The 26,909-nt window shown below is 50.1% G+C and overlaps 1 protein-coding gene across 3 annotated transcripts in view; it reads right to left on the bottom strand.

The window, feature by feature from the left end:
- Positions 1 to 14,029: 14,029 nt before the first annotated feature.
- Positions 14,030 to 26,909, bottom strand: part of LOC123448493 (3beta-hydroxysteroid-dehydrogenase/decarboxylase-like) — a 28,092-nt gene continuing 15,212 nt past the window's right edge. Inside the window, exons 4-12 of one of the 3 annotated variants that reach the window (XM_045125406.1) lie at positions 21,584 to 21,754; positions 21,145 to 21,267; positions 21,001 to 21,080; positions 15,403 to 15,601; positions 15,151 to 15,247; positions 14,914 to 15,088; positions 14,611 to 14,767; positions 14,418 to 14,484; positions 14,030 to 14,323 (exon numbers count right to left, since the gene is read on the bottom strand). In XM_045125406.1, coding sequence (XP_044981341.1) covers positions 14,187 to 14,323; positions 14,418 to 14,484; positions 14,611 to 14,767; positions 14,914 to 15,088; positions 15,151 to 15,247; positions 15,403 to 15,601; positions 21,001 to 21,080; positions 21,145 to 21,267; positions 21,584 to 21,754 — 1,206 coding nt within the window. In that variant the 3' untranslated portion in view covers positions 14,030 to 14,186. Of the gene's footprint in view, positions 14,324 to 14,412; positions 14,485 to 14,551; positions 14,768 to 14,913; positions 15,089 to 15,150; positions 15,248 to 15,402; positions 15,602 to 21,000; positions 21,081 to 21,144; positions 21,268 to 21,583; positions 21,755 to 26,909 lie in introns of those variants that run through there. The other 2 variants (XR_006631801.1, XM_045125407.1) reach the window with 2 other exon arrangements.

Genomic DNA, 26,909 nt, shown 5'->3' with positions numbered 1-26,909 from the left:
CGGCAGTTATTCCATTACAGTCTCCCTAACAGGAGGGAAAAATCCAGCAAAACAAAGAGGCGCGGGGGGATTCGAACCCGCGACGTTGCGGTGCAATGCTCGCTCGATTGCCACTTGACTAGTGTGGGGCGTTTGCTCGACATGGGGGTTCTACGCTAGCTGAACGAAAAAAAAGGGGGGCTTGCTTCATCGCAACAGAGACACACGCGGATACTGTGACTCCGGCGACGCATGCGACGATTCTCTAGGCGCTCGCGAACGCGCTGCTCGCTCGCTGCTACTGCTACTGCATCGCTGCTGCTCGCTCGCTGCTACTGCTACTACGTGCTACTACCTCCGCTGCTCTGCTCTACAGAGCCGCGCGACAAGGCGACGTGCTGGCGACGCAGCTACGGTGATGCTATGGACAGAGGGGAGGGAACAAGGTTGTGGCTGCTCACCTAGGGGCGGAGAGGAGAGTCGACGCAGGAGAGGAACGCGCGACGTCGAGGTTCACTGAGGACGAGATCGTCGGAGGTGAAGAAGATGCTCGCCGTCGGGGCGTCGCGCGTCGACCTCGTTGTCCGGTTGCTACGGGAAAGGAGCTCCCGCGGCCACCGCGTGCTCCTGGCGCTGATAACGAGGAATAGGAGGCCGATCTGTTGCTGCTACCAGGCTCACTGGAGCCTATCCATGGTGCCGGCGTCTAAGGATCTCCCCTGACGGCGCGAGGGGGAGAGGAGGGGGGAAATGGAATGCGCTAGGGTTGGAGAGGACGTCGGTGTGCTTAAAAAGCCTCGGGGCACGCGCTTGGAGCCGTTGGATCGAAGAGGGGAGAGGATCGGTGGCTGGTGAGGCGTCGTACAGGGTGGCGTCGGGAGGTTGGAGACGAGGGACGCGCAGCGGGCCTCTCTGGCTGAGGAAGATAGGCCAAGGAGGGAGTCGGCCCATCTTGACACTCTCTTAATTCCAAACGAAACTCTTCTCTTTAAATAAACCAGCCACTTAAATAAATACCCACACAAAATAAAAGGGGTTTTGGGAATTAAAATAAATACTAAGCAAGCAAAAGAAAATGACCTATTTTATAAAATAGGTTTGACTATTTTCTAGGCAAGCAAAAATATATACCCAAAATAATAAACTAGGCTGTTTTTGTAATAAAACCAATTGTCAAACGTGGGGAAAAACAAAGGAGCCTCACTAGACCCCTCACAAAAATTGAGAGGAAAAATGGAACAGTTTTATAGGATTTTTAAGCAAGTTGAAAAAAACACAAGCCACCAATATTGAATAGGGAGGGTTTTTGAAACATAGTGCAACAAAGGTTTTGAAGGGGGCTTTGTTGCACCCACTCACATGCACAAGATCACAATCACACATTACTGACATGATCATGAAGGTAGTCACCACCACAAGAACAAGATGATATGCATGATGTATGAGATGCACATAAAATGATAACCACATGAAATGATAACCACCTCATTACTTCGATAACAAAGGTTCAACAAGGTCTCCACAATTGGAAAGGAGTACAAATAAGGAAAGAAAGCATCTGGGTTGTTACAGATATGTCAGTGGTTAAGTGGTCCATCCCCAACGCCACAGGTTCAGCCACCATCGATATCCCCGATGGCCCCGTCGGTGATCTACCCTGCCTCGCGGTCAAGGATTCGTAATCCTTCTACGCCATCAAGCCCCTTTTGTCATTTATGAAGGAAACGTTCTATGCCAGTGGCTTGAGATCCTCAGCTACCAAGTCAGACCTCATCGACCACAACCATGAGAAGGCACCCATTGGGCTCTTGCAAGGGGAAACAGCCCATGTGTGACATCATGGAGGGCACCCTGGTTTTGTGCTCTTCCAAGGGGAAGTATACCGCCCGTGACAAGTGAGGCAATCCTATGATTAAATCTTACTTTTCTAGCTAGCCAACCCATACTCATTATTGTAGTAGTTTTTTTCATGTGATATTTTAACTATGATGTGTTTAGCTGTTTCAGTTATATTCAAACTATAATATTTAATTGGGCTATCTAATGTTTAAGTATGAATTGTCCATTTCAATTTCATGAATGGCTATATTCGGTTGTTTATAATAAGCAAATGCATTGTTTATCTATATTTTTTGTTTCTTTGTTAGGTTGGTTGAAGTGAACAAGCGTCCAGTTTTCAATGGTTATATTTGGTTGTTGTAGTGAACATATATGCCTTGTTTATTTTAGATATTCACATTGTGATGTTCATTATGTGCAAGTATGAATTGTGTAGTTCAATTTCATCAATACTAGTTTCAACGGCTATATTTGGTTCCTGTTATAGTTGGTGTAGCTAACACATGCCCTATATTTAAATTTTACACAATTATCCAATGTGACGGTTCAGCATGAACTATGCTCTATTCATTTTCAACAATACCAGCTTGAATTACAATATTTGGTCATTTTTAAACCTGTTGTATTTAACATTCCCTTCCATTTTTATCTATTTTAGTCGCGTGCTTAAACCTACGCATTCAAGATATCAGTTGGAGATGACGTCCTTTACCATGGCTATATTCGATAGATGTTAAGCATGTTGTACTTAACATGCCTCTCCATATACTTACACAAGAGAACAAGAGAGTGGATGCCTTTTCCATCGAGGTTAGTTTCATCCCTTGGCTTATAATATATTACACATTTCTGTAATTACAGTTCAGCTTCTAATATTAACTTGTTTCTTGTAGGTACATACATATTCGGTACAGAACCATGCTTGGACCCTTTTTATGTATGAAGCAATGAAGTATTCATGAACCAGCATCAAGTGAGGAAACTAACAAAGATTGTTAGAAAAAAGAGACAAAATATGGAAATTAATCTAGTTGTTTACACTCTATCCAACACAGCAGTGAGATGTAGGATGGTAACTACGAATCGTGTAGCCTTATTTTACTACCCATAATAATGAGTTGTTAGGCAATAATATTTGAATCCTTTTCGTTTGCGATGGTTCCCAAAGCAGTTTACTCAAAATTACCTCGCAAAACAACATGATTGGTGGACATGCAATGAAGGTTAAAGTATTTCATCTAGCCAACAATGAGTATCTAGAAGTCCTCATGAAGACATAAAGGATGGGCGGGGCGGCCACTACAAGGGGTTGGCCTAGAGTCATGTGTGCATTCGGCATGGAGGAGGGCATACTATGGGCATTTTGCTTCACCTTCCCCACCAACCATAATGTCTTATGCCTCTCTCTTTATCATCTTTAATACGGTTGTGGTTCATAATTCTTTATTTTGTGGTTCTTTAGTTCTTGATATGTACATGTGAATCGAATTATGCACTCGTTCTTGAACCTATTTCTATACATGATCGATATGAATTAAGCGACAGCCTACTTTCAAATTCAAATGTTGTTTTGAATTCAAATGCAAATTTTGTTTACTTTTAAATGCATGCATTAAATTACGAAGAAAATTATGCTTTTCATGCCTTTCAATTGCAAATGGTTTGCGAAAGAAAAATATCTATGATCAAGCACAAGATCAGACACATTTCTTGGATCACAACGGGTGGAAGGAATCTCTATCGCGCAAACGTTTAGCGAAGAAAAAACATGTGGGATGAACAACATCATAACACAATTCCTCCTTGCTAAATGTGTGATAGTATCCTTATGACACACACTTTGCAATCATGAACTGTTTATGATGTTGTTTGTTTTGTAAATGTTGAGCACAAAAGACCATGTTTGATGGGTCTATCTACGCACACGAGTTTTAAGGATGAAACGTTTGGGACATTTTATATATCGCAAACGGTTAAAGATATAGTAACAGTGTGGGATAAGTAAAGGCTTTGCACATGGTTTTCCAATGCAAACTGTATGCATTCTTATATACTGTCACAAACTGTGTTATAGAACCGAGATGTTTATGATAGACCCCTCATCATACAAGGTTTGAAATCATGACTATTTATGATGTCGTGCACACTCTAAATGTAGTGCCACAGAAGAGCGTGTGAGATACGTATGTCAACTCACACGAGTATGACCGATGAAACGTGTAGTACATTTTGTATATTGCAATAGTTTAACTCACCGGTTTCGTATGGGATAGATTCTCGCATCGCATACAATTTTCTTCCACCATTTTCTTCCACCAAACGTATGCATGCTTACACCCTAACGCACACGATTTTTGTGGGTGTGTGATGGACCCCCCCCCCATCGCCCACAAAGGTGGCGGTGGTTTAAAACTATGTAACACAAAGGGGGTAAAAAATGTTTGCATAAGACGTCGTTGCACCAATGGCAAGTGCTCGTTGGTGGGACCGTAGGGCCAACTCACTAAGACCGAGATGCTAGGGTTTAGGCAATGTTTATATCAAGTGTATCTAGGTGAGTCTGGTACAATGAGTTTCGATGGGACCGAGATGGACTTTAGGCTTTTGGACATAGATGAATGTGAAGTGTGGTTGGAGGTTTTGGAGCAATATCTTTAAGCACTTGAACAGTTAGAGCATTCTCAAGATCTCATCTCCTTTAATAGCATGGACTTTCCTATGAACTCAATGTGATTTTGGATCACTTAACCAAAAAACTAGAGTCTTGAAGATTTGCCAAACCATTCCTTAGTAGCTTAAGGGGTTCACATCTCAATCCAAAAGCTTGCCTAAGTTGAACTCTTTCTGGAATATGCTCAAAGAAAACATTAATTTAACAACATGTATGTTGATATGAATTACCATAATCACCAAGGGAGTAGATGTGCTTTCACTAAGGGGTGACGGCCAATGGAGTGGAGACACATCTTAAGGTAACCAAAACTCAACCATAGGTCATACAAAGTCCATGGGCCCAATAAAGGTGACAAGTAACTTTTTGACTTGAATTCTGCTGAACGTTTTGGCAGTAGTGTCATGCTTGTTGCAATTATGAATGTGAAGCCAATTAGGTCAAAGAGTGCACGAGATAAGCTTCGAGACGAAAACAGACGTGGTAACTACTTTTGGGCAGCCCAAAGTAACATGAGTGAACTTCATGTACATGACCTAATCTTGTCACTTTGATTTTACATCATTTCTTAATCACGTATAGGAAAAGTAGTGGTAGTCAGAGTTGTGCCCATAGCAGTGATGCCCACATCAAGGACCAACCCATGAGAGGGGGAGCAGTTGATCATTTTCGTGATCATAGTAAACTCACTAACCCATCGCGTCCTATCCATGGAGGGAATCTCAGACATCGTCACTCTTAACACGCTAGACAGAATGAGGATACATACAAGAAAGATCAAGACATATGCCACCTTATGAAAAAGCCTAATAAACAACCAGTGCCACCTCACGGCAAATTGCTATGTTATTAGTCTTTGGAGGATATAGGAACTATCGACAGAAATAGTACTTTCAAAGTAACCGACAACTTAACTTCTCGCATACAACACAATCATGAGCAAAACCCACCTCACCGACTCATGGTAGCTCAGCAACATGCATAAATGAAGATGAAAATGTCAGGCCAAAAGATACCACGACCACAAAAGTCTTTTCAAAACAAGGCGATACAACAGACCACAAAAGTCTTTTCAAAACAAGGCGATACAACAGACCCAACTATGGTCCCACGCTATCAAGCAACTACAAGCTACTCCCTATGTATCTAAATACTTATAGTTAAGAACTAGTCTAATCTCTTCAATTGCAAGTATTTAAGTACAGAGGGAGGGGCATTGGCTCCCATTTTTTGAAATGATCCAAAAATCATATTTTTCAAGTTACAAAAATATAAAAATATAAAATGTAAAAACTTATACATGTTCACGATGGATCTATGAACTTTCGTTCAAAAATATTATGATTTGCAAGTTACACAAAAAAACAAAATCCTGACCAAAAAAAATAAAAAAGTTGGTCCAATTTCATGTACATATTTTTTTTATCTACGCCACATGTGTATTAGTGTATGTACAAATTATTTCGATTTTTTGCTTTGCGGAAAAAAAGAGAATGGCGTTTTGAAGCTCGGCCTCCATGGAAGCCGAAATTATGAAAAAAATCAAAATTCAAACAAATTAGTTTCAAAAAATCTAAAAAAGTATACAACTAAATAAGGGTTAGATACGTGTGTGTGCAAAATTTCAACTCGAAATACTTTAAAAGGCGACCTGCAAAAAAAACAAATTCATGGTCTGAAATGATGAATAGTAATATGTGTTAAAACATCTAAAATTTGTTTTTTTTCATAGCCCTCATTTCAAAGTATTTTGTTCTAAAAACTTACACACTTATGTATTATATCTTCATCTATTTATGTATCTTTTCAGAATTTATTAAAATATTAAAATACGAATCTTCATGAAATTTGAAATTTGTTTTGAGGCCTCCAAAAGCAATTTCCGGGAAAAAAAAGTTTCTTTAAGTCCACATAGTGCCCGTCCACCGTTGAGCATTTCCGTAGTCTATGACCCAACAAGGCACCCAGTCGATCATATTCAGTTACATCTTTCTCGGCAATGACCATCTGTATAAGTTTCTCCGCGACACTAATCCAAACAACCTGGGTCTATTACCCTGGAGCGATACTCAACAAAAGAGGAAAAAGGACAAACACTCATGGTTACCATAAATGTATTGCCTCCATGGACGCATTGTAAGATGAACAAGCATCAAGATCATAAGAAAGACCACAGTGCTAGAGGCAACCGATCACAAGACCTGATCGGTATTCTGAAGGCATAGCACCATCCTTGGAATTACTCCCTCGGTCCCATAATATAAGAACTTTTGACACTAATGTAGTGTAAAAAACGTTCTGTGGGACGAAGGGAGTACAACCAATGGGGAAACTTGTCAGTACTATGTGTGATCTCCTTCATAGTACTACCCCCAACTTTAAGAAATTGAGCCCAAAAACTTTCAACCCCTTGTGTTCATCAAACTTCAGCGTCCTGCTACATCCATTTCATACGTCTAAAACTGAGCCATAAGTTTCAAATCCAAAATAGTAAATTTGACCGAAATGATAAAGCATAGGCGCATGTGTCTTTTTTTTCGAGAAAACGCAAAAGCCTTGCGTTTCTTTGTATTAAAAAGGAGAGAGTTAACAGCCTCCTAAGAGGTGGTTACAGCATTGTTACATGGTGGTTTAGTGGACATCCAGGATGGAGGCAAGACTACCCTAAGCCCTTTGTCCTCGGCTCTAGCCCAGCACCTAACCTCATCTTTGATCCTATCCAAGAGCTCGTCGAGTGACGGAGGAATATGGTCAAACACATGCATTCCTATGTTTCCATATCATCCAAGGCACCAGCAGCGCGACAGATCTCAGTGCCTTGCGGAGTGATGATGGAGTGACATCCCTCGCCCTCCTCCACCAGTCCTGGATGAAGGCATCGTGCTCCGGCAACGGGGCCGGGAGGTGCAGCCAGGATAGTGTCTCGTGCCATGCCTGTCGCGCAAAGGGGCAGGAGAGCAGCAGGTGTTGGATGGTCTCCGGCTCTTGGTCACATAACAGGCAGCGGGTGTGGTGGGGAAGTCCTCGGCACACGAGCCTTGCCGCAGTCCAGCATCGGTCCAGGTTCACAAGCCAGTGAAAGAACTTGACCTTCGGAGGGGCCCATCCCTTCCAGATGAGCTGCCATGAGTGGCATGTCAATGATCCATGGAAGGTTGCCCGATAACAAGACCTCGCCGAGTAGATGTCGTTGGCCGTCCACTTCCAGACGAGCTTGTCCGGCTCAGTGGACAGATTGGTGCGTGCGACGAGCTGCCATGTCCTCAAGTATTGGCCTATCTCTTGCAGGCCCACTATGTCGCGAATGTCTCGAGCCCAGGCATTGCCGGCGATGCCTTCAGCCACCGTCCTCACTCTTCTTCTGTTCTTGGGAATGCATAGGTATAACAGGGGTGCGAGCTCGCGTATTGACTGCCCATGCAGCCATCGGTCCTCCCAGAACAGCGCAGTGAGGCCATCTCCTACCACCATGAAGGTGGATGCATGCACCAGGCCGAGCTCCTCAGGGGAGAACTGCAGGTCTAGGCCTTGCCATGCTCGGTCGGCATCCGTCCTCGATAGCCAAAGCCAACGGAGTATGAGCGCTAGCCCCGTGCGCTCAAGGTCTCGGATGCCCAGCCCGCCGTATGCGAGCGGCTGACAGACCATGCGCCAGTTCACGTGGCAGTGCCCTCCAAGCGCGGCCTCGCGCCCAGCCCAGAGGAAGCCACGCTGGATCTTCTCAAGTTGTTTAAGATTTTCTTCGAGGGCGCAAGGGCAAGCATCTGGTGAGTTGGAATCGCGATGAGGACTGATTTAACCAGTGCCAGCCGCCCTGCCTTGTTCATGAGCCATGCTTTCCATGACGGGAGGCGGCCTGCCACGGCGTCTACCAGTGGCTGCATCTGTGCCGCTGAGGGTCGACGGGTGGTGAGCGGAATGCCCAGGTAGGTGATGGGCAGGCCCGCGGACTGGCAGCCCAGCGCCTCCAGCAAGGCAGTGCCATCCGCGCCGCCATGCAGGGTCGTGGCCGAGCTCTTGCCGTAGTTGACCTGCAGGCCCGATGCGGTCTCAAAAATGCCCAAAATCTTCACGGCGAGCACCTCCTCCATCTCAGCATGGCAAAAACATCATCACATCATCGGCATACAGAGAAATGGTCGGGATGTTGCGGCGGGGGTGCAGGCGCCGAAGGATGCCGGTCTGGAGCGCCCGGTGCATGAGGCGGGCAAGCGCGTCGACCGCCAGGACAAAAAGCTGCGACGATGTGGAGTCACCTTGGCGCAGCCCGCGACGGTGCCAGATCGGGGGGCCGGGCACTCCATTGAGCATGACTCGCATGATGGCCGAGGAAAGGAGAATGGCCAGCCATTCCCTGAACATGTCCCCGAATCCATATTGGCGCAGGACCTCGAAGAGGAACGGCCAGGATATGGAGTCAAAAGCCCGCGTGAGGTCGAGCTTGAGCATAATGCACGGCGCGCCCAAGTGGTGGAGCATCCGCAGAGACTGCCTGACGAGCATAAAGTTGTCGTGGAGCGTGAGTCCGGCGATGAAGGCGTTCTGGTTGCGACTCACCAGGCTGTCGAGCTTAGGAGCGATACGCAACGACAGAACCTTTGCGAATATCTTGGCCACGATGTGTATCAGGCAGATCGGCCGATAGTCGCCCAGCTTGTGGGCATCCGCGCGCTTGGGCAGCAGGGTGAGCAAGGCTTGGTTGAGCTTACCAAACCCTCTCCCACGTAGTGCATACAGCTGCTCAAAGACGTCCATGATGTCTTGCCTGATGATGCACCAGCAGGCGCGTAGGAATTCGACGGTGAACCCGTCTGGCCCTAGTGCCTTGTGCGCCGGCATGCGGCTTACCGCAGCCCAGATCTCCTCGGGGGTGAATGGCGCCTCCAGGTTGTCCAGATGACCGGGCGTGATGAGCTGCTCAAGGTCAAGCGTGTGCGCCCGGTCCAAGACCGTGCCCAACAGTCCGTCGAAGTGCTCGAATGCCGCGTGAGCCATCTCCTCGTGATCACACAGGACCTGCCCGTCAACTAATAGGTTGTGCACGCAATTCTTCTGGCGGCGGTATGTGCCCTGTCGGTGGAAGAAGCTCGTGTTCGCATCACCCTCCGCGAGGAAGGAGATGCGGTGCGCGCGATAGTACGCTCCAGGGAGGCGAACCCAAGGTATGACAACTTGAGCTGCTTGCGCAGCCATTCCTCTAACGGGGTGAGCGGGGCGACTCTCCATCGTGAGGTCGAAGCGGGCGATCAGCTCGCGAGAGATGGACAGCTTGTCCCCGACACTGCCCGTGGACCTGGCACTCCAGCTCGTAAGGGCGCGGGCTGTGGCCTGCAAGCGTCGGACCAGCCGCTGGAAGGGGTCGGGGTCATGTACCGAGCTCCAGGCCATGGCGACGGTGTCGTGGAATCCGTCGAGGCAAAGCCAGAAATCCTCGAAGCGGAAGCGCCTATGGGCCACGGGCATTGGTGAGCAGTCCAATAGCAGCGGGCAATGGTCGGACATGACGGATGCAAGGCAACGGAGGTGGCACTCCCCGTGGTAGTCCTCCCACTCCAAAGTGCATAGAACCCGGTTGAGATGCACGAGCGTCGGCGGCGACTATTCATTAGACCATCTGAAGCGGCGCCCATTGAGGTATACCTCCTTCAGGGCAAGATCATTGATGGCACGCCGGAACCTGCCCATCATGCGACGATTCAGGGTGCCCGAACTCTTGTCAGCATCACGGTAGATAAGGTTGAAGTCGCCACATAGCATCCACGGGCCCTGGCAGGTTGCACGAATTTCCCGCAACTCTTGCAAGAACAGCAGCTTTTCTGGGTCGCCTTGGGGGCCATACACCGTGGTTAGCCACCACGGGGTGCCGCTGGGCGTGCACACCTTGACCGTGATCGCGTTTTGGGTGAATAGGGAGTCGGAGATGGTGACAGCCCTACTTTTCCAAGCTATGAGAATGCCGATAGGTACAGCCATCAAACTCGGACCCGAGGGTGTCCAACAGAGTCGACGAGCAAATCAACTCCATTTTCGTTTCCTGAAGACATACAATGGATGCCCGAGTAGTACAGAGCAGCGAGCGGATCGCGCAGCGCCTAGGGCGCGAGTTTAAGCCCCTGACATTCCATACAGCTATCTGAGGACCTGGATACATGGGAGAGAGATCGACAACGGTCACCGCCGGCCTAGCGCGCACAGGCCATGGCATCACCCGCCGGGAGGGCCATGTCAGCAGGGATGGTTCGGTCGACCAGGGCAGCAATGGCCTGCGGCACTGGGAGCCCCAGCGGCATGGCAAACATGTCGTCGTATGCCTTCATCTCGACGGCGGTAATCTGTTGGTTCACACCCACGATCCCGAGAGTGTGTAGTATCTGCACGATTGCCCATCGATCTGATGTGCGAGGAGCAACGGCTGGGGCGTCGACGGCTGCGGAGCGTCCCCTCCTGGGACTGAAGTTGAGCGGAGGGCGCTGGCGCTTCCCGGGAGAGGGCAGAACTGCATCAAGCTGTTTGGTGGCCGCGGAGAGGAAGGCGCCCAATGTCCAAGACTGGCTGGAGGCGTGGCAGTTGCGCCGTCGCTGCAGGGCGATCGGCGGCGAGGCGAAACGCCCTGGGGCCAATTCACCGGTGCTATCAGCGCAGGGTGTTGATTCCTGCCGGCGCGTGGGTCTTTGCAGGATCGAAAGGTGTCCTTGGCAGAGGGATGAACCCGGCTCCATACTCGGCTAGGACGGAACATCCATGGACGGCGCGGGCCCGTCCTCCCCGGCATACGTGTCGTCGAGCGCGGGCGCGTCGACGGGCGCGGCCCATGGGGCCACGGTGTTCCCAGTCACAGCCCCAGTTGCAGCAGCAACTACCTCTTCCGCAGCGCGCCCAACCAAGGCGACATCCACGGATGCGGGGGCAGGAACGGCAACGCCAGCCGTCGCGGGCCCCGAGGCAACAGCGGTGGCCAGTGGGGTCGTGGCGGGCGTGGCAGAATTGGCGGGAGGGGGCAGTTCGCATCCCGCCTCCCCGTCGTGGGTGCGTGCGTGAGGCCGCCGCGGTTGGATAGGGAGGGTCTATGGCGGGGCAGGGGCGACAAAGGTGGCCTTCGTCTCCTTTGGTCCAGACAGGGCTGCAGGAGGGACAGGGGCGATCGTCCCGTCGCGCTGCTTTGCAGAGCCCAAACGTGGGTGGCCATGATCCCGACGAGGCGTGGGATCAGCTGTGAAGTGGCGGGCCCGGCCGGATCTTCCTCGGTCAAGGGTGAATTCGAATCTCATGCCCCATCCGGTCCACGGGCAGCGAACGAGGGCATGCCACCTGTCTCGATGCCATCTGTCGCGCCGTCCTCAGCAGGTGGGTTGGTGGCAGCTAGCGCTGGGGCCACCGGCAAAGCCGCTTTGGGCGTCACCCTGGCCCGTGTCGCCTTCCTTTCCTGACACCGTGACGAGGGCGCGCGGGCCCCTACTGACCGGGCCAGGTCAGCATCCCGTGGCGCAAGAGACGTCGCCCCTGCTGCGCTGCAGCCGAGGACGGCCAGGGCGCCACCGTACTGACGCCATCGGAGCGGCCGGAGCGGCCATGGGCGTGCAGCACCAACGCGTCCACCGTCATGCCATCACCCGGCCGACTTGTGCCTCGTCCGTGCGTCGACGTTTGCGGCCGCGCCGGCGTGTGCGCCCAGGACCGGGGCCATGCCCCTTGCCAGAACCAGAGCCATGCCGGCCACCAGCGTCATCAGCCTCACCGCCATTGCCGGCGGCCTGGGCGACGGCCGGAGCGACCCTGATCAGCTTCGCCTTGGTAAGGGCAATAGACACCGGAAACGTGAGCGTCCTGACGGACGACACCTCCGAGCGCACGCGACCGGGCAACTGCTCGACAATTTCCAGGACGGCGGCGCGCCGAATGCCAGCTGGGTCGTGCGCGCGCCCGGAGACGCGGAAGACCGCCATGTCTTCGCGGGAACGAGTGCGGGGATGCAGGCGCTCGATCCAGCAATTGTCCCCCAGCACGTGCTCGGCGGTGGAGAGCAGCCAGGCGTGGGCGGGGATGCCGCGGAGCTCCAACTCGACGCGGTACTCGAGCTCGCCGGCACCGGCGTGGGCAAGCTTGCACCAGGGCCGGAGCGACAGCGAGAAGCGTGCGGAGCTGATGAAGTGCTCGCCGCGGAGCCGCCGCATGATCGCCAAGGAAGAGAAGATGATCAGGAAGTCTTCCGGATGGTGTTGATGAACCGTGAAGTCGCCCTCCTCGAGCTCGAGGGAACCGAGAAGGAGTACGGCGACCTCGTCGACGGACACGGAGGGGCGGTTGCCCGTGACTGAGGCCACCACCGCGCGTGCGAGCACCTGCTCGGCCTCGTCCATCTCCTCGGTCTGCGCCATGAACACGCGGGAGGGCGCGTCCTCGGTCGGCCTGACCCGAGGCGGGGGAGGAGCTGGAGCCGAAAGGACGGGGGCAGGAGGGCGCGCCGCCGGGGGAAGGGCTCTGGCCGAGGCACCACAAAGGGGTCGAGTCTGCGGGGCCGAGGCGGTGCGCGGGGAGCGTGGGGTCGCGGCCGCAGGCCACCTGCCATCAGAGACGCGGGAGGCGTGGCCGGAGGCGAGGCAGCGGCGGCAGCGAATGTCGTTCGGGCAATCTCGGACGCAGTGGCGGTGATCGAGGCACCGAAAGCAGAGGCCCGCGAGCTCCTCGGGGGAGGGGCTGCAGCGGCGCGTGGGCGAGGGCTTGGCAGGAGCATCCCAACACGGACGACGGCGACGTTCCCTGCGGCGGGCCTGCTGGAAACCGTCGGCGTCAAGCACCGGCCCGCCCGAGACGTAGTGGACCTCCGAGCGAGGGCGAAGGCAGTCCTTAGCGGGAGGGCGGACCACGGGAGCAGCGCGACCAGGGGCGGCAACGGCCGACGACGCGGAGACGGCCGGCGGGGTGCGTGCGACGTCTCTGTACGAGCGCGCCGAGGACTCGCTCTCCGAGCTGGACCAGCGGTCCCCGTAGGAGACGCGCTCGTCGGAGAGGGTCGTCCGACGGTCGACAGGGTCAACCAGCACCAGGGCCATGGCGCGAGAGGGCGGGGGAGCGCGGGGAGGGTCCTGCCAGCGGGGGCAGTCTCAGCAGCGCGGCACGGTGGCTAGGCGAGCGGGGCGCGGAGGGAGAGCAGAGAGCAGGGAGCGGAGCCATCCAACGCACAGTTTTCTCCTGGTTGATTGATCTGGATGTTCTATCCGTCAACGCTAGACTGAAATGCCAGGCGCATGTGTCTGGTAAACATATCTGTGGATAATGGACTGCTTTTGATTTTCACCCAAGATTAGGGCACACAAGTAAAGACAATCTGGGTAAGCATTTGGTACAGATTGAATCTAACTAAAATGCACAATACCAGGTACCAGGAAGCTCAGCACTTGCAATAATTTAGGAAGATTCAATGGCAATAAAAGCTAATTTCAATGTGCTATACGTCGAACAATACAGTCACAATACAGTCCAGTCGTATAAACATCTAAAGAATTAAAAAACCGTACACCGCCATATCTTAAATTAACGACATTAAGAAAACATTCTATGAACTTTATTGAGACTCTGAATGATGATTCTGTAGGAGTAAAATGTCAAACTAAGAGTTCATAGAAAATCTGCAATAACTGAAAAGTAAAACTTAATATCACTACGAAATAAAATTCAACTGTTAACGAGCTCTCCTTGTTTATGTTTGTTTCTGCCTTAAAGATATCTTGATAGGAATAAACTGTAGAACGAACGAACAAGCATCACCCACCAGGCTGTCAATTGTGTCCTCCAATTTCTCATATGCTTTGAAGCCTATGAAAATGAGAGGAATACCTATTGTTGCATGTAAATTTCTAATGTCATCAGTAGTCATGTAGATGATGCATTCACTAAAATTAAGAAATTGAAACCTGAAGTACTTCATTACCTATTTTAAATGCAGCCCCCGAAGACATGGCACTAAGGATGCTAATAACCAGTAAGAAGAATACCACCTGATGAAGACAAAAGTGAACTCAGCTAGACATTAACATAAAACGTATGCCAGGTGTCAGTACTTACAACATCAACTCATCAAGTATGTGAAGCGTACAAATATAAAGCATGAGATTATATCATGCCTTCAGAAATAGCGGCCAATCAGTTCCCCTACAAAGAGATTTTAGCACGCCAACTAATGAGTTCCATGATGAACTGACTGAACAAGCAATATGATGTGCCTCCACCTGTGAGATGTGGAAGTTTGAGGGCTCAAGTTTCTCAATCTTGTGGCCAAACCTGCAATAATGACCAAAATCACTATTTAAGAAGTGAGAAACACTTGAGGAAATTCTAAGAGATGATTAAAAGACCCCAATGCTGTTTAGCTATCTGGTAGCGGCTATATATCCAGCAAAATAAAGCAGAATAAGAGAGGACCGTACACATTTGCAGGAAGCATGCCATGAATGAACAAGAACAGTGCTGTTAGTGAGAAAATTTTTGCCATTGCTGTGATAATGGTGTAACCACATGTGAATAACTGGTAGTAGATAACCGCCAATAGTAGTAGCACTGTCATTGTTTGCTTCGTATCTTCCCAAAGAAGCGTTTTTGCAACTGAAAATTAGAAAACAATTAGTAAGCATAGCAGGAGGAGGGGGAGGCAGATTGAGTCATACCATTTCCATTCCCAAGCAAAATCAAAGTTTTTGATATACTCCTTTGATTCTGAGCTTGCATATGGGAATACGACTCTATTGTTCTCTTCAGCCCATCCTGAAATTTCAAAACAATATGAATTGCTTATAGTTGAACATTCATAAGAGAAAAGTAGGAAATGAACTGAAATTGTTCCTCCAATCATCCCACACAAAAACACATCAAGTCAAGCAAGGTCATTAATGAAAAAACTAGAGGACACAGTAAAACACCTTGAGTGATACAATGGGTTCATAACCAAGCTGATCTTTCGCTCTTGCGCAACTAAATGTTCGATTGCATGAGAGGAGCCTGATCCTTGACGGTGTCAACTGAGGAACCTTCATGCCATACTTGTAGAATGACTTGTAAGTCCATTCCACCACATGAGCCAATGGCATCATAACAGAGACAGGAATTTTTATTGAAGGCCTGCACAAAGGTCCAGTGCATTAGTTGTTAAACTGTACATGTACTGGTATTGTATGTAACCTATGTATTCCCTTGTATCTAGGATCTGTAATGCCCATGGCCTGCGTGCCTATCTTCTCGGGCTCCACTCTCTCTCTCACCAGTACATAAGGCCATCATCTGTACCAGTTTAATTACTCTCCAACTTGGTATCAGACTTCAGGTTCTCATGGCCGACGCAATCGCCTCCTCTTCCTCCTCCGCTGCCCTCGGCTCCACCAGCTGGCCGGGCTCCCTCTCGTCTGCGATGCTGGCCGCCTCTGCAGCCACCGCCTCGGCCACCTCTGCAGCTCCTCCTCCACCCTTCGTTTTCGGTAACGAACATCCCACCTCTGCTGCTTCTGGATCTCAGTTTGCCCCCTGCGGCTCCTCCTCCACCCTTCGTTTTCGGTAACGAACATCCCACCTCTGCTGCTTCTGGATCTCAGTTTGCCCCCATCGGTTCCTCCTCCACTCTTCGTTTTCGGTAACGAACATCCCACCTCTGCTGCTTCTGGATCTCAGTTTGCCCCCCTCTTCCAATCTGCTGCACCACCGGCGCCACAGCCGCCCACCTCTCGCCATCCAATTTTCAGTGATCACATCACAAATCACATCAAGTTCCTCTTAGATCCCGCCGCCCACAAGTGGAAGTCGTTCTTCCTCCGTTTCGGCGTCAGTTTTCTCATTGAGCACCCCCTACCACCCAACGCCAGCCCCCACCTTCTCGAGCTGGACGCCCACGTCGCACTCTGGATCTACGCCACCCTTGCCGACCCTCTCGTCGACCACGTCAGCGGCGCCACCACCACCTACACCCTCTAGAAGAAAATCCATGATTTCTTCCTTGCCAACCGCGCCGCCCGCTACATGCTCCTCAATCATCAATATCGCAACCTCAAACAGGGGGACCTCTCCGTCACCGAGTACGCACGCCGCATGAAACTCCTCACCGACGGCCTCGCCAACATCGACTACGCCGTCTTCGAGGTGGACCTCACCACGCAATTCCTCCACGGCCTTGACAAACGCTTGGATACAATCCGAGTCGTTCTCGGCGACCAGTCCCTCCCGTTCGACACCGTCCTCTCCCGTGTCGTCCTCGCGGAGGAATCCATGGAGCACCGAGCCGCCGATGAGAGCGCCTCGGTCTTCGCTCTCTCCGGGGTGGCTCATCCAGCGGTGCTGGCTCCAGCAGTGCCAGTCGTCCCCCGGCTGACCGCAGCGACCGCTCCAACGACCGCGCCCCTGATCAGCCCCAAGGCCACCCGCATCCTCCCCAACCACCGTTTGACCGCGCTCGTGGCAACCGCGGAGGCGACGGCCGTGATCGCGGCCGCAGGCGTGGGCATGGGTGTGGCGACTACGGCGGTCGCGGGCCAGCCTCCCACCCGCAGTTCTCTCCATTTACCGGCTACTTTGCGCCCTACAGCATGGCGCTCCATCTCCGCACTCCGGTTGGGTCCCTCCCAACGCCGCCGGCGTGCTGGGCTCGCGCCCCGGCTCCCATGCGCAGGCCTACCCCATGTTCTCCACCAACCCACCGATGCCTCCGTCACTCTACCCACCCTAGATGCCCTCTTGGGAGCACGCCGCCATGCTCAACGTGGCATACAGCAACGCCGGTTTTCGCTCCAAACCCACCCCCGAGTGGTTTCTGGACAGCGGTGCCTCTTCCCACGTAACACGCAATCCAGGTACCCTCTCCAAGTCTAGTTCTTCATTAAAGCATGCACGGTCTAGCATACTTGTTGGCAATGGGCACCACCTACCGATCACCGGCACCGGCTCCACCACCCTCTCCCCTCATGATTTTTGCCTCACCGACGTACTAGTTTCCCCTCATGTTGTCACCAGTTTAATTTTCGTTCGCCGTTTTACACGTGACAACTCTTGTTCAGTTGAATTTTAACCCTGTGGCTTTCTTGTGAAGGATCTGCGAACGCGGAAGGTGCTCATGATCTCCGTTAGCAACGGGGATCTCTACCCCTTCACCGACACTACCCCGACCCGGCCGTCCGACCTGCTCACCGCTGTCAGCTCGCCGGACCTCTGGCATCGCCGTCTCGGGCACCCCAGCGCTCATACCCTCTATCATAGCCCATGATTTTCTCACCGATGGTAATAAGGCCGCTCATACCCGCTATAGTGCCTGTCAATTAGGTCGGCAAGCTCGCCTACCCTTTTCTTCTTCTTTTAGCAAAACCTATGCACCTTTTGATTTAATCCACTGTGATCTACGGACGTCACTTGTCGTTAGTTTTTCGGGCTTTCGATATTATTTGGTTGTTTTGGATGACTTCACTCATTTCTCCTGGACTTTTTCCTTGCGTGCCAAGTCCGACACCTCCACCGTTCTCCAACGTTTCTTCCAATATGTTCACACCCAATTTAACACTATCATCAAATGTATGCAATGCGATAATAGCGGCGAGTTCATCAACGCTTCACTTTGCTCCTTCTTCTCCGCAAATGGCATAGTCTACCGTTTCTCTTGTCCCCATACGTCACCGCAAAATGGAAAGGCCGAGCGATTGATCTGCACCACCAACGACATTGTCCGCACCCTCCTCCAACAAGCCAACCTACCACCACCATTTTGGGTCAAAGCCCTTCACACAGCACATACCTCCTCAACCGTCGCCCCTCTCGCGCCATAGCCAACCACACTCCCTACTACCGCCTCTACGGTCTTCATCCCACGTATGATCATTTACGAGTTTTTGGTTGCCTTTGTTTTCCCAACCTCTCCGCCACAATGACGCACAAACTCTCGCCCTGCTCCACCCGGTGCATTTTTCTCGGCTATCCCCTCGAACAAAAGGGGTACCGTTGCTACGACCTCACCTCGCATCGTGTCATCGTCTCTAGGCACGTTGTTTTTGACCAAACATCTTGTCCCTATCTATCACCACACCCAGGGCCACAAACCTCCACGTCCACAGCTAATCCTCCCCGCCCGATACTGCCCCCACCGGTTCTCTCGGATCCCACACCTCCACCTAACTCGGATGCGCCGAACCCGACAACCTCATCACCCACCACTCGCCCGTCCGACACGCCCAGTTCTCATGGCCCCACTTCCTCGATTGCCGCATTCACCCCCCCTCCCCCCCCCAGCTAGGCGCCCTCGTGACGACCCAGCGCGGCGGAAGGAGAGTGTTGCGGCACCACGGAGCTCCCGGCGTACGAGTCAGTGTACCCGCCAAACCCCCCGAAGGTGGGGGCGGGTGGCTGCAACACCATCGGCTGTAGCGGCGCCGTCGTGTAGGTCAGCGTGTCGATCCACGTCGGTAGCGGGGACGACGATGGCGTCCACCGGACCTGGGTGATCGGCAGGCCCTGGGGCACGACGGTGGCCGGGGGCGGTGGTGCGAAGGGCGCCACTGGCGGAGGCGGAGGCGGTGGTGGCGGGGTTGCGTACGGAGCCTGGAGGAAAGTCCGGAGGTTCGAGACCGCCAGGGTGAGGTCGCGGATCGCCGAGGACATCTCCGCCGGGGAGAGGATGGGGGCGGCTTCGGCCGCCAGGGCCGCAGTACCGGAGGCGGCCGGACCTGAGATGGCCGGCGGCAGCGACTGGTGCGGCGGCGGCGGCTGCTACGAGGTGGCGGTGGTGGCGGCGGCGGTGGTGGTGGGAAGGTCCGATAAACTCATCGAACCCAAGCTACCTGATACCAAATTGGTAAAGGCTAGGGTTCTACCAGGTCTTGGACGTAGGTTGTAGGGGTGGAAGTGCGGGCTGCGAGGTTGGGGACGCCGGCGCCAGCGGTTGGGCGCCGGCGCGGCGTGAGAGAGAGAGAGAGAGGCGGCTAGGGTTTGGGCTCCCGTCTCCTGAGGGAGACGACAACAGAATACTGTTTATTGTCTCCTTAATATCGAAGGGGTACATGTGTTTATATAGGAGGACAGCCTCCACTAAACCCTAGATAACTTGGACTCTAATATAACTTGGACTCTAAGATAACTAAGATAACTTGGGCTAAGCCCGTAACTAACCCTGCCCATTGGGCCTCCTCCGTTGGTACGTTGTACCGGTCATAACATCATCCCTGCCGAATATTTCGTTTAGGCAAGATTTGACTGGCCCCCGACTTCTGTCATGGCATAATCTTTTGTCCCGCTTGGACTCGATTAACCTGACACAAGGCCGGGATGTATTTCGCTGGAACCTTACTACATCATGATCTTTCACGGTAGACTCTATGTACCGTGCGCTCAGGCATTCTGATGTACCATTGAGTAACAACAAGAAAATTTGGAAGTCCAAGATTTCAATAAAAGTGAAAATTTTCACGTGGTATCTTTGTAAGGGAGTTGTGTTAACAAAAGGCAACCTCGTTCGACGCAACTGGCAAGGGAGTAAGAAGTGTGCTTTTTGTACTCATGACGAGACAATCAAACACCTCTTTTTCCAATGCAAGTTTGCACGTTCTACGTGGTCAGTCATCCAAATAGCGTCAAATTTATATCCGCCCACAAGTGTCACCAATATGTTTGGTCACTCGTTGGACAGTATTCCAAATAAGTTCATAACGCTTATAAGGGTGGGAGTGTATGCCTTAATTTGGTCGCTCTGGCTATGTAGAAAAGATTTGATTTTTGTTGGAAAAAATGTTTCTCCTCTACAGGTTATTTTCCGTTGTACGCACACACTTCATACGTGGTCTATGGTACAACGACAGGAGCATCAACCGTTGTTCAAGGCAGTGTGTACGCAGTTGGAGCAGGTGGCTACGGAGGTTTTTTCCCAACATGGGTGGCAGCATAATCTCCGGATCGATCCACCACCACCTTCGACATAGGCATAGTGTCGGTCTATAGGACTCTAGTGTTGTCGAAATGTCGGTTTTATTTCATGTTTTATTTTTGCCTTTTGAATTGGCCGTGTGCATCTTAGTTATGCAGAGGCTGGGTGCTACTCATAATGCTTTGTATCAGCTTGATGCTACATCCTGAGATAATAAAATCGCCCTTTATCGAAAAAATTAGTATGCTGGTTACCAAGTCACCCAAATAAGTATGGAAGAGAACACTGATCCCTGATCCTTAAATGCTTACATAGGAGAAGAGATAGCACTTCAGATACGAACGCGAGTTGGTGCAATAAATATAGGGTACTGGAATGGTAAGACCTGAGAGTCAATTCAAGATACTGACAGCCTTGCGCCATGCCTTGACAGAAAAGTCTATGATGGAAAGGTAAATATTGTATAGGAAACTTGAGATGCATACCATTACAAATTAATATGCTCCTAAGTGATCAGTTTACCAAACTCAAAGTATCTCAAATTAATCATCAAAGTGCAGGAGCATTTCACCAAACATAAGCTAGTCATTTAATACAACCAAAGTAGATTTTTTAAGTTTATTGAAGTGAATACCTTTGATACCCAAGACCATCTAGGATCAATGACATAAACTCCCAGAATTTTATGGGCTCCACATTTGTCACGAAATAGGCCTGGAAAAGGATCAGAAATCATGACACTGAATCTTAAATGTAAAATGTTACTGAAGGGCCTTACTTTTCCAGCAGCTCTCTTTGCACCATCTTCAGATGATAGAGTTTTGTCCGCACAAACATGGCCATAGGCAACGTTTTCCACATAGGTGAAATCATAATAGTTGTTCCCATCACCAATTATGTACTGCAAATGATTTTAATAGATAGTGTTATCTTTTAAGAAACCAATTCAGAAATAAAAAAATAAAGTGCTTCATTGTGAAGCTCACTACAATATAGAACAAAATGAATTGAGAAGCCAATTCAGTATCTTTAAAGCATTTGTTTTGCCTGATACAGTGATGTAATTTGTGTAATTCCGTTAGTAGGTTAAAACAAGAGGTATCCAAATCCATCATTACGGGAGTTATCTAAGTATAAATACAAACATGTGCGGACTCGTGAATTATGAACTTAGCATACTCAAGTTTACAAAATTACACACATGTAGCAGTTCTTACTTTGGATTTGCCTGCCCTTGCAGCAGCAACCAGAGAAGGAACCAGTAGCTTATCACCGGGGCCGAAAATGCTGCTTGGACGTATACAACAAGTAAGAAGCCCATCCCTACCATTAGCTCTCATCACCAATTTTTCTGCATCTGCCTTTGTTTCTGAATACGAATCATTAAACTGAAGTAAGAGAACATCTTGTCAGTAGTTGTTCACAAGTGTTACCAAATGAAAACAAAAAGGATGTAATATGAGAGAATTTGTTATTTGACAGTCTTAAATTTCCTTTCCCTATTTGACATCGAAAATACTCCGCTTATATTGTCTCAACATAGCTGGTCCCAAGCCCGGGTAAGAGAGGTGATAACGTCAAAACTCAGCCACTCTTAGGGAGATGAAACCCAAAAGCCATATCAGAACCCGAGTGTGGTGTCAAATGGGCAAGGGTCCCTGATAGGTAAGCTTCGGGACCTAGTCAATACAACGGTGAGGAGGGGTGTTGATATCCTTTGCGTCCAAGATACCAAATGAAGGGGACAAAAGGCTAAGCAGGTGGAGGATACCGGCTTCAAACTGTGGTACACGGGGAAGACTGCAAACAGAAATGTGGTAGGCATCTTGCTCAACAAGAGCCTCAAGTATGGAGTGGCAGACATCAAGAGGCGTGGGGACCGGATTATCTTGGTCAAGTTGGTAGTTGGGGACTTAGTTCTTAACGCTATCAGCGCGTATGCTCCGCAAGTAGGCCACAATGAGAACACTATGTGGGAGTTCTTGGAAGGCCTGGAGGACATGGTTAGGAGTGTGAATATTGTTGAGAAGCTCTTCATATGAGGAGGCCTCAATGGCCATGTGGGTACATCTAATACAGGTTTTGAAGGGGGCATTGGGGCTTTCGCTATGGCATCAGGAATCAAGAAGATGTCTTAAGCTTTGCTCTAGCCTACGACATGATCTTAGCAAACACTCTCATTGTAAGGTGATACCTAGAGAGAGTGTTGTCCCTCATCATAAGGTGGTTTACTTCCGCTTTCGAATCCGTGTCCAGCCGGATAAGCATGCCAAAGTCGCTAGAACGAAGTGATGGAAGCTCAAGGGGGATGTAGCTCAGACATTAAAGAAGAGGGTCATTAAGGAGGGCCCTTGGGAGGAAGGAGGTGATGCAGACAATATGTGGATGAAGATGGCGACTTGCATTCATAAGGTGGCCTCATAGTAGTTTGGATTGTCCTGGGGAAGTAGAAGCAAAGCTAAAGATACCTGATGGTGGGACGCCTTTACCTGGATAGGTAGGAGTGCAGACAAAATAGAGAAGTACAAGGTGGTAAAGAAGGCCGCAAAGCGAGCTATGAGTGAAGCAAGGGGTCTGGTGTATGAGGACATCTACCAGCGGCAGCGGTTAGACACGAAGCAAGGTGAAAGAGACATCTATACGATGGTCAAGATCCAAGAGAGGAAGACGAGGAATGTCGACCAAGTCAAATGCATCAAAGACGGAGCCGATCAGCTCCTCGTGAAGGACGAGGAGATTAAGCATAGATAGCGGGAGTACTTCGAAAAGTTGTTCAATGGGGAGACTCCTTTGATGATACTAGAAGGCGTTTTGTGCGGCGAAGGAGTCTAAGGTCAAAGAGGCTTTAAAAAAGATGAAAGGAGACAACGTGATGGGCATTTATTGTATCCCCATTGAGGCGTGGAGAGGCCTCGAAGACGGCAATAGACCGACAGTATGGCTAACTAAGCTTTTCAACCTCATTTTTCGGGCAAACAAGATGCCAGAAGAATGGATACAGGGTACATTAGTACCAATCTTCAAGAACAAGGTTGATGTTCAGAGTTGTATTAATTATCGTGAAAATAAGCTAGTGTGCCATACAATAAAGCTATGGGAGAGAGTCATTGAGCACCGCTTACTTGACCAAAAATCAGTTTGGTTTCATGCCTAGTAGGTCAACCATGGAAGCCATTTTCTTGGTACGACAACTTATGGAGATACAGAGAATAAAAGAAAGACATGCACATCGAATGCATTGACTTGGAGAAGGACTTGGAGAATGCACTGACGCCGCGCCCCGGGGTCCGCACGGAGCGGACTAACCAAGGACGGCTCATCAGGGTCGCACGGTCCTACCTCCTCACGTTGGTGAGGTGAGCCACGCAGGACGGCGCCAGAGTCGGTACCAACAAGCACGGACAGAGAGGCTTTCCCCTTTGGTGTTAAGGGAGGGGGTTCCCAAAGCAACCCTAAAGGTTTCCCACTTGGTGCAAGAGGACCAAGGTTGGGGGCTCGGCAGGACGGAGGTCACCCCCGAGCCCACCAGCGCGTCATGGCGAAGAGCTTTAGCAGGCGTAGACCACCTTTGTCAGGGTGCGCTGCAGTCATGTCCCCTTTCAAAATGGCCGTTGTGGCAACCCTTCCCGCCGAGTGTTATTGGGGGAAGAGAACCGGGGCCGATATAAGAGGGAGGTCATGTCTACGTAGCAAGGGGATCCACCAACTCCATTAGGGCAAGAACCCCCCCCCTTTTGTACTCGTCTTCCACCTTAAGCAATCCAGACAGGTAGGAGTAGGGTTTTACACACAAGGTGGCCTGAACCTGGGTAAACTGTGCGAGTGTTCTTGTTGATCTTCCTTAGCTCGAGCCACTAAAGAGTCGCCGTGAGATTGAGGCAGAACAGGGTAGGAGAGCGAGCGCACCCTAGTGTTCGAACCTTTCTGGGTAGAAGAGCGAGCGCACCCCAGTGTTCGAACCTTTCTGGGTTTGCGGAGCCCCGATTCCGACAAATTGATTTGTCATCTACTTTCTTGCTTGTATGTGCTTCTAATTCATCAAAACTCTCCTACTCTCATAACTCTTCTCCCTGATCCAAAACTTTGCCCAATGATCATGCCATGTGTATAGGACATAAAACTATTTTTTTACAAATTTATTTTGGCCAAAAAGCATTTATGTAATTTAGGTTTTCAAAAAAAAATTGAGGTGAGATGGAACTACAAGTCCTCAAATTAGGGTCGATGATTTACTTCAAAGATTTTATTTGAAACCTACTATCTATAAGACTTTCCAAAACCCCAAAAATATTATTTTAGAAGTTAATTCTGTATTTTAATTAAATCTTATTCCTGAGGCCAGAAATGGTGTTTTATAGGGGAAACTTATTTTTATGTTTCAAAAATATTTGAGAAATTTAGGGGAACTCATTGGACATATATTTTTCATATATATGAGTTTCAACACATGGTCATGTTCAAAATATTGGACAAAATACTCCAAAACCTTCTTTGGATATCTCAAGTATTTAAAATATTTCTATAAGAAATATTGTCAAATAAATCCAAGAAAATTCTAGCAAAAATCACATATGCATCATATGATGATCTTGCGAAGTTTCATCCTTTCTAACTTGTTTTGGTTCGCCAAAATGCCCCAAAACCCTTTTTGTTCAGATCCAACTTTGCATTGCCAAGTGTCGCCAAATGAACTCAAATTTGGTGGACATGTTCAAATCCTCTATTCTTGAGTCTACACCAAGTGGTGCATCAAGGAGAACAGGGAAACTTAATCAAAGCTTGCCAAAACCATTTCTGTCCATTTCTAGGGTTTGAAACTTTTGCATTGGCCACTTTCTTCACATGAGCTAAAAATTGGTGAGCATGCCCATTTGGTCCTAGGTCTCATTCCAGGTACATATCAAAGTCATTGGATCCTCTTACCTAGCCCAAACCAATTACAAACACTTTCTGGTAATTTGCAAAAGTTATTGTTTTCACCACCTTCATTATTCTCCTTGAACCCAACTTTTTACCACAGTCCCTCCTAACCCTCTTCTACCTCCATTAAAAGTCTCAGGCCATGGCTCTATCATTGAGGAGGGTAAAACCCACATCTCCTTCTCTGTTTTAACCATGGCAACAACCTTTCTCTCTCCCTCCGTTTACTTCTACACTTTTCCATGGCTCATAAGCAACACAGGCATCTCCAGAACCTCCAGGCGCTAGCTGACACAAGTAGCCGCGCCCAGGACACAAGAGGCATGCCAAACACGTGCTCTTGAGCGCGCTACAGTTCCAAGCCGCATTGTAGCCGGAGCATCCCGAGGCTCCCGACAACCTGGGGAGGCGGGACCTTGTCCCCCGAGACCACCTCGATGTCCGCAAGACGCCAGATGGTCGGCAACTTCCTCTCTCCCCGACGACCGTTAGCGCGCATGTTCGAGCAATCGCCTGCACCTGCCACTCCTTGTCCATGCCTCCAACTTGCCTCGAGCTCGCTCTCCTTTCCCTCTCTCTTCCCTGCATCCTAGTCGACCCCCACGAGCACTGCAGACCAGCCCCAACCTCCTCCTTTGGCCTCCGGAGGCCTCCTCCTTTCAAAACTTTACCGACTCCCCTCCCCCTTAAACTTGTAGATGGTCGTCGTACCCGAAGACCTCCTAGCCACCGACTTTCCCCTACTCGAGAAGTGCCAGTTTCGCTGACCTCCCGTTTTCCTCTACCACGAGCACTGGGTTATTGCCACCACGAAGGAGTACCAAGTTTATGTGGTCGTGATGGCAAACGACTCCCTTGCGAGTTGGTTCTTTCAAGGACCATAGATGAAGACCCTGGTGATCCCAGTCAAGACAGCAGCACGGAAGGCACTCATCCACCTTCGAGACATTCTCCCAGAGATGGCTGACGAGCCAGCTACCCGCCACCTACCTTTCCGGAAGGAGGATATTGGCAAGAGTTGGACGTTAGTCCTACCAAAGGAGGATGGAACATCACTCAGGTTCCAGACCTACTTCAACCTCTCCGCTGACAGTCTGGCTTACAACCTGATTGAGGAGTCCGTGAAGCTCCAAAAGGAACTTCACCACACCCGAGAGCTACTTCGTCAAGCCTAGAAAGAGCCACACAGGATAAAGAAGGAAGGTGCCCCCGGTGGACCACCAGTTATCGCTTACAAAGGAGTACCCCCAACTAGAGGTGCACCCTCTCAGGGAACATCTCAGCGTCGTCGCATGAGCGTAAAGGAGTATTGTGAGCTCTTTACCGAACCATCGACGAAGCGACGTCAGAATGGACCTCCTCGTTCTCCGACCCCTTCGGGAGACGACGCCCCTATAGGTGATGACAAGGAGGAAGATCCGGAAGAGCGTGAGTACGAGACCGAGCACTCCATTACCTGAGCCGAGGACAGGCTAGTCACATCAAGATTTCCCTAAGTAGGATAAGCTATGTGTCCCCCATGCGAAGTCAAGTCATGTGTAATGGTTCAAATGAAACCATGTGTGCTTGTTGTTTATGTTTTGATGCAAGTCGCGCTTTTGCCGTAGGCAACATGTAAACGAC

The sequence above is a fragment of the Hordeum vulgare genome, chromosome 4H (assembly GCF_904849725.1).
Source record: "Hordeum vulgare subsp. vulgare chromosome 4H, MorexV3_pseudomolecules_assembly, whole genome shotgun sequence".
NCBI classification, from domain to species: Eukaryota; Viridiplantae; Streptophyta; class Magnoliopsida; order Poales; family Poaceae; genus Hordeum; species Hordeum vulgare.
Note: the sequence above shows the minus strand (reverse complement) of the source record. Positions and strands in the feature narration are given on the sequence as shown.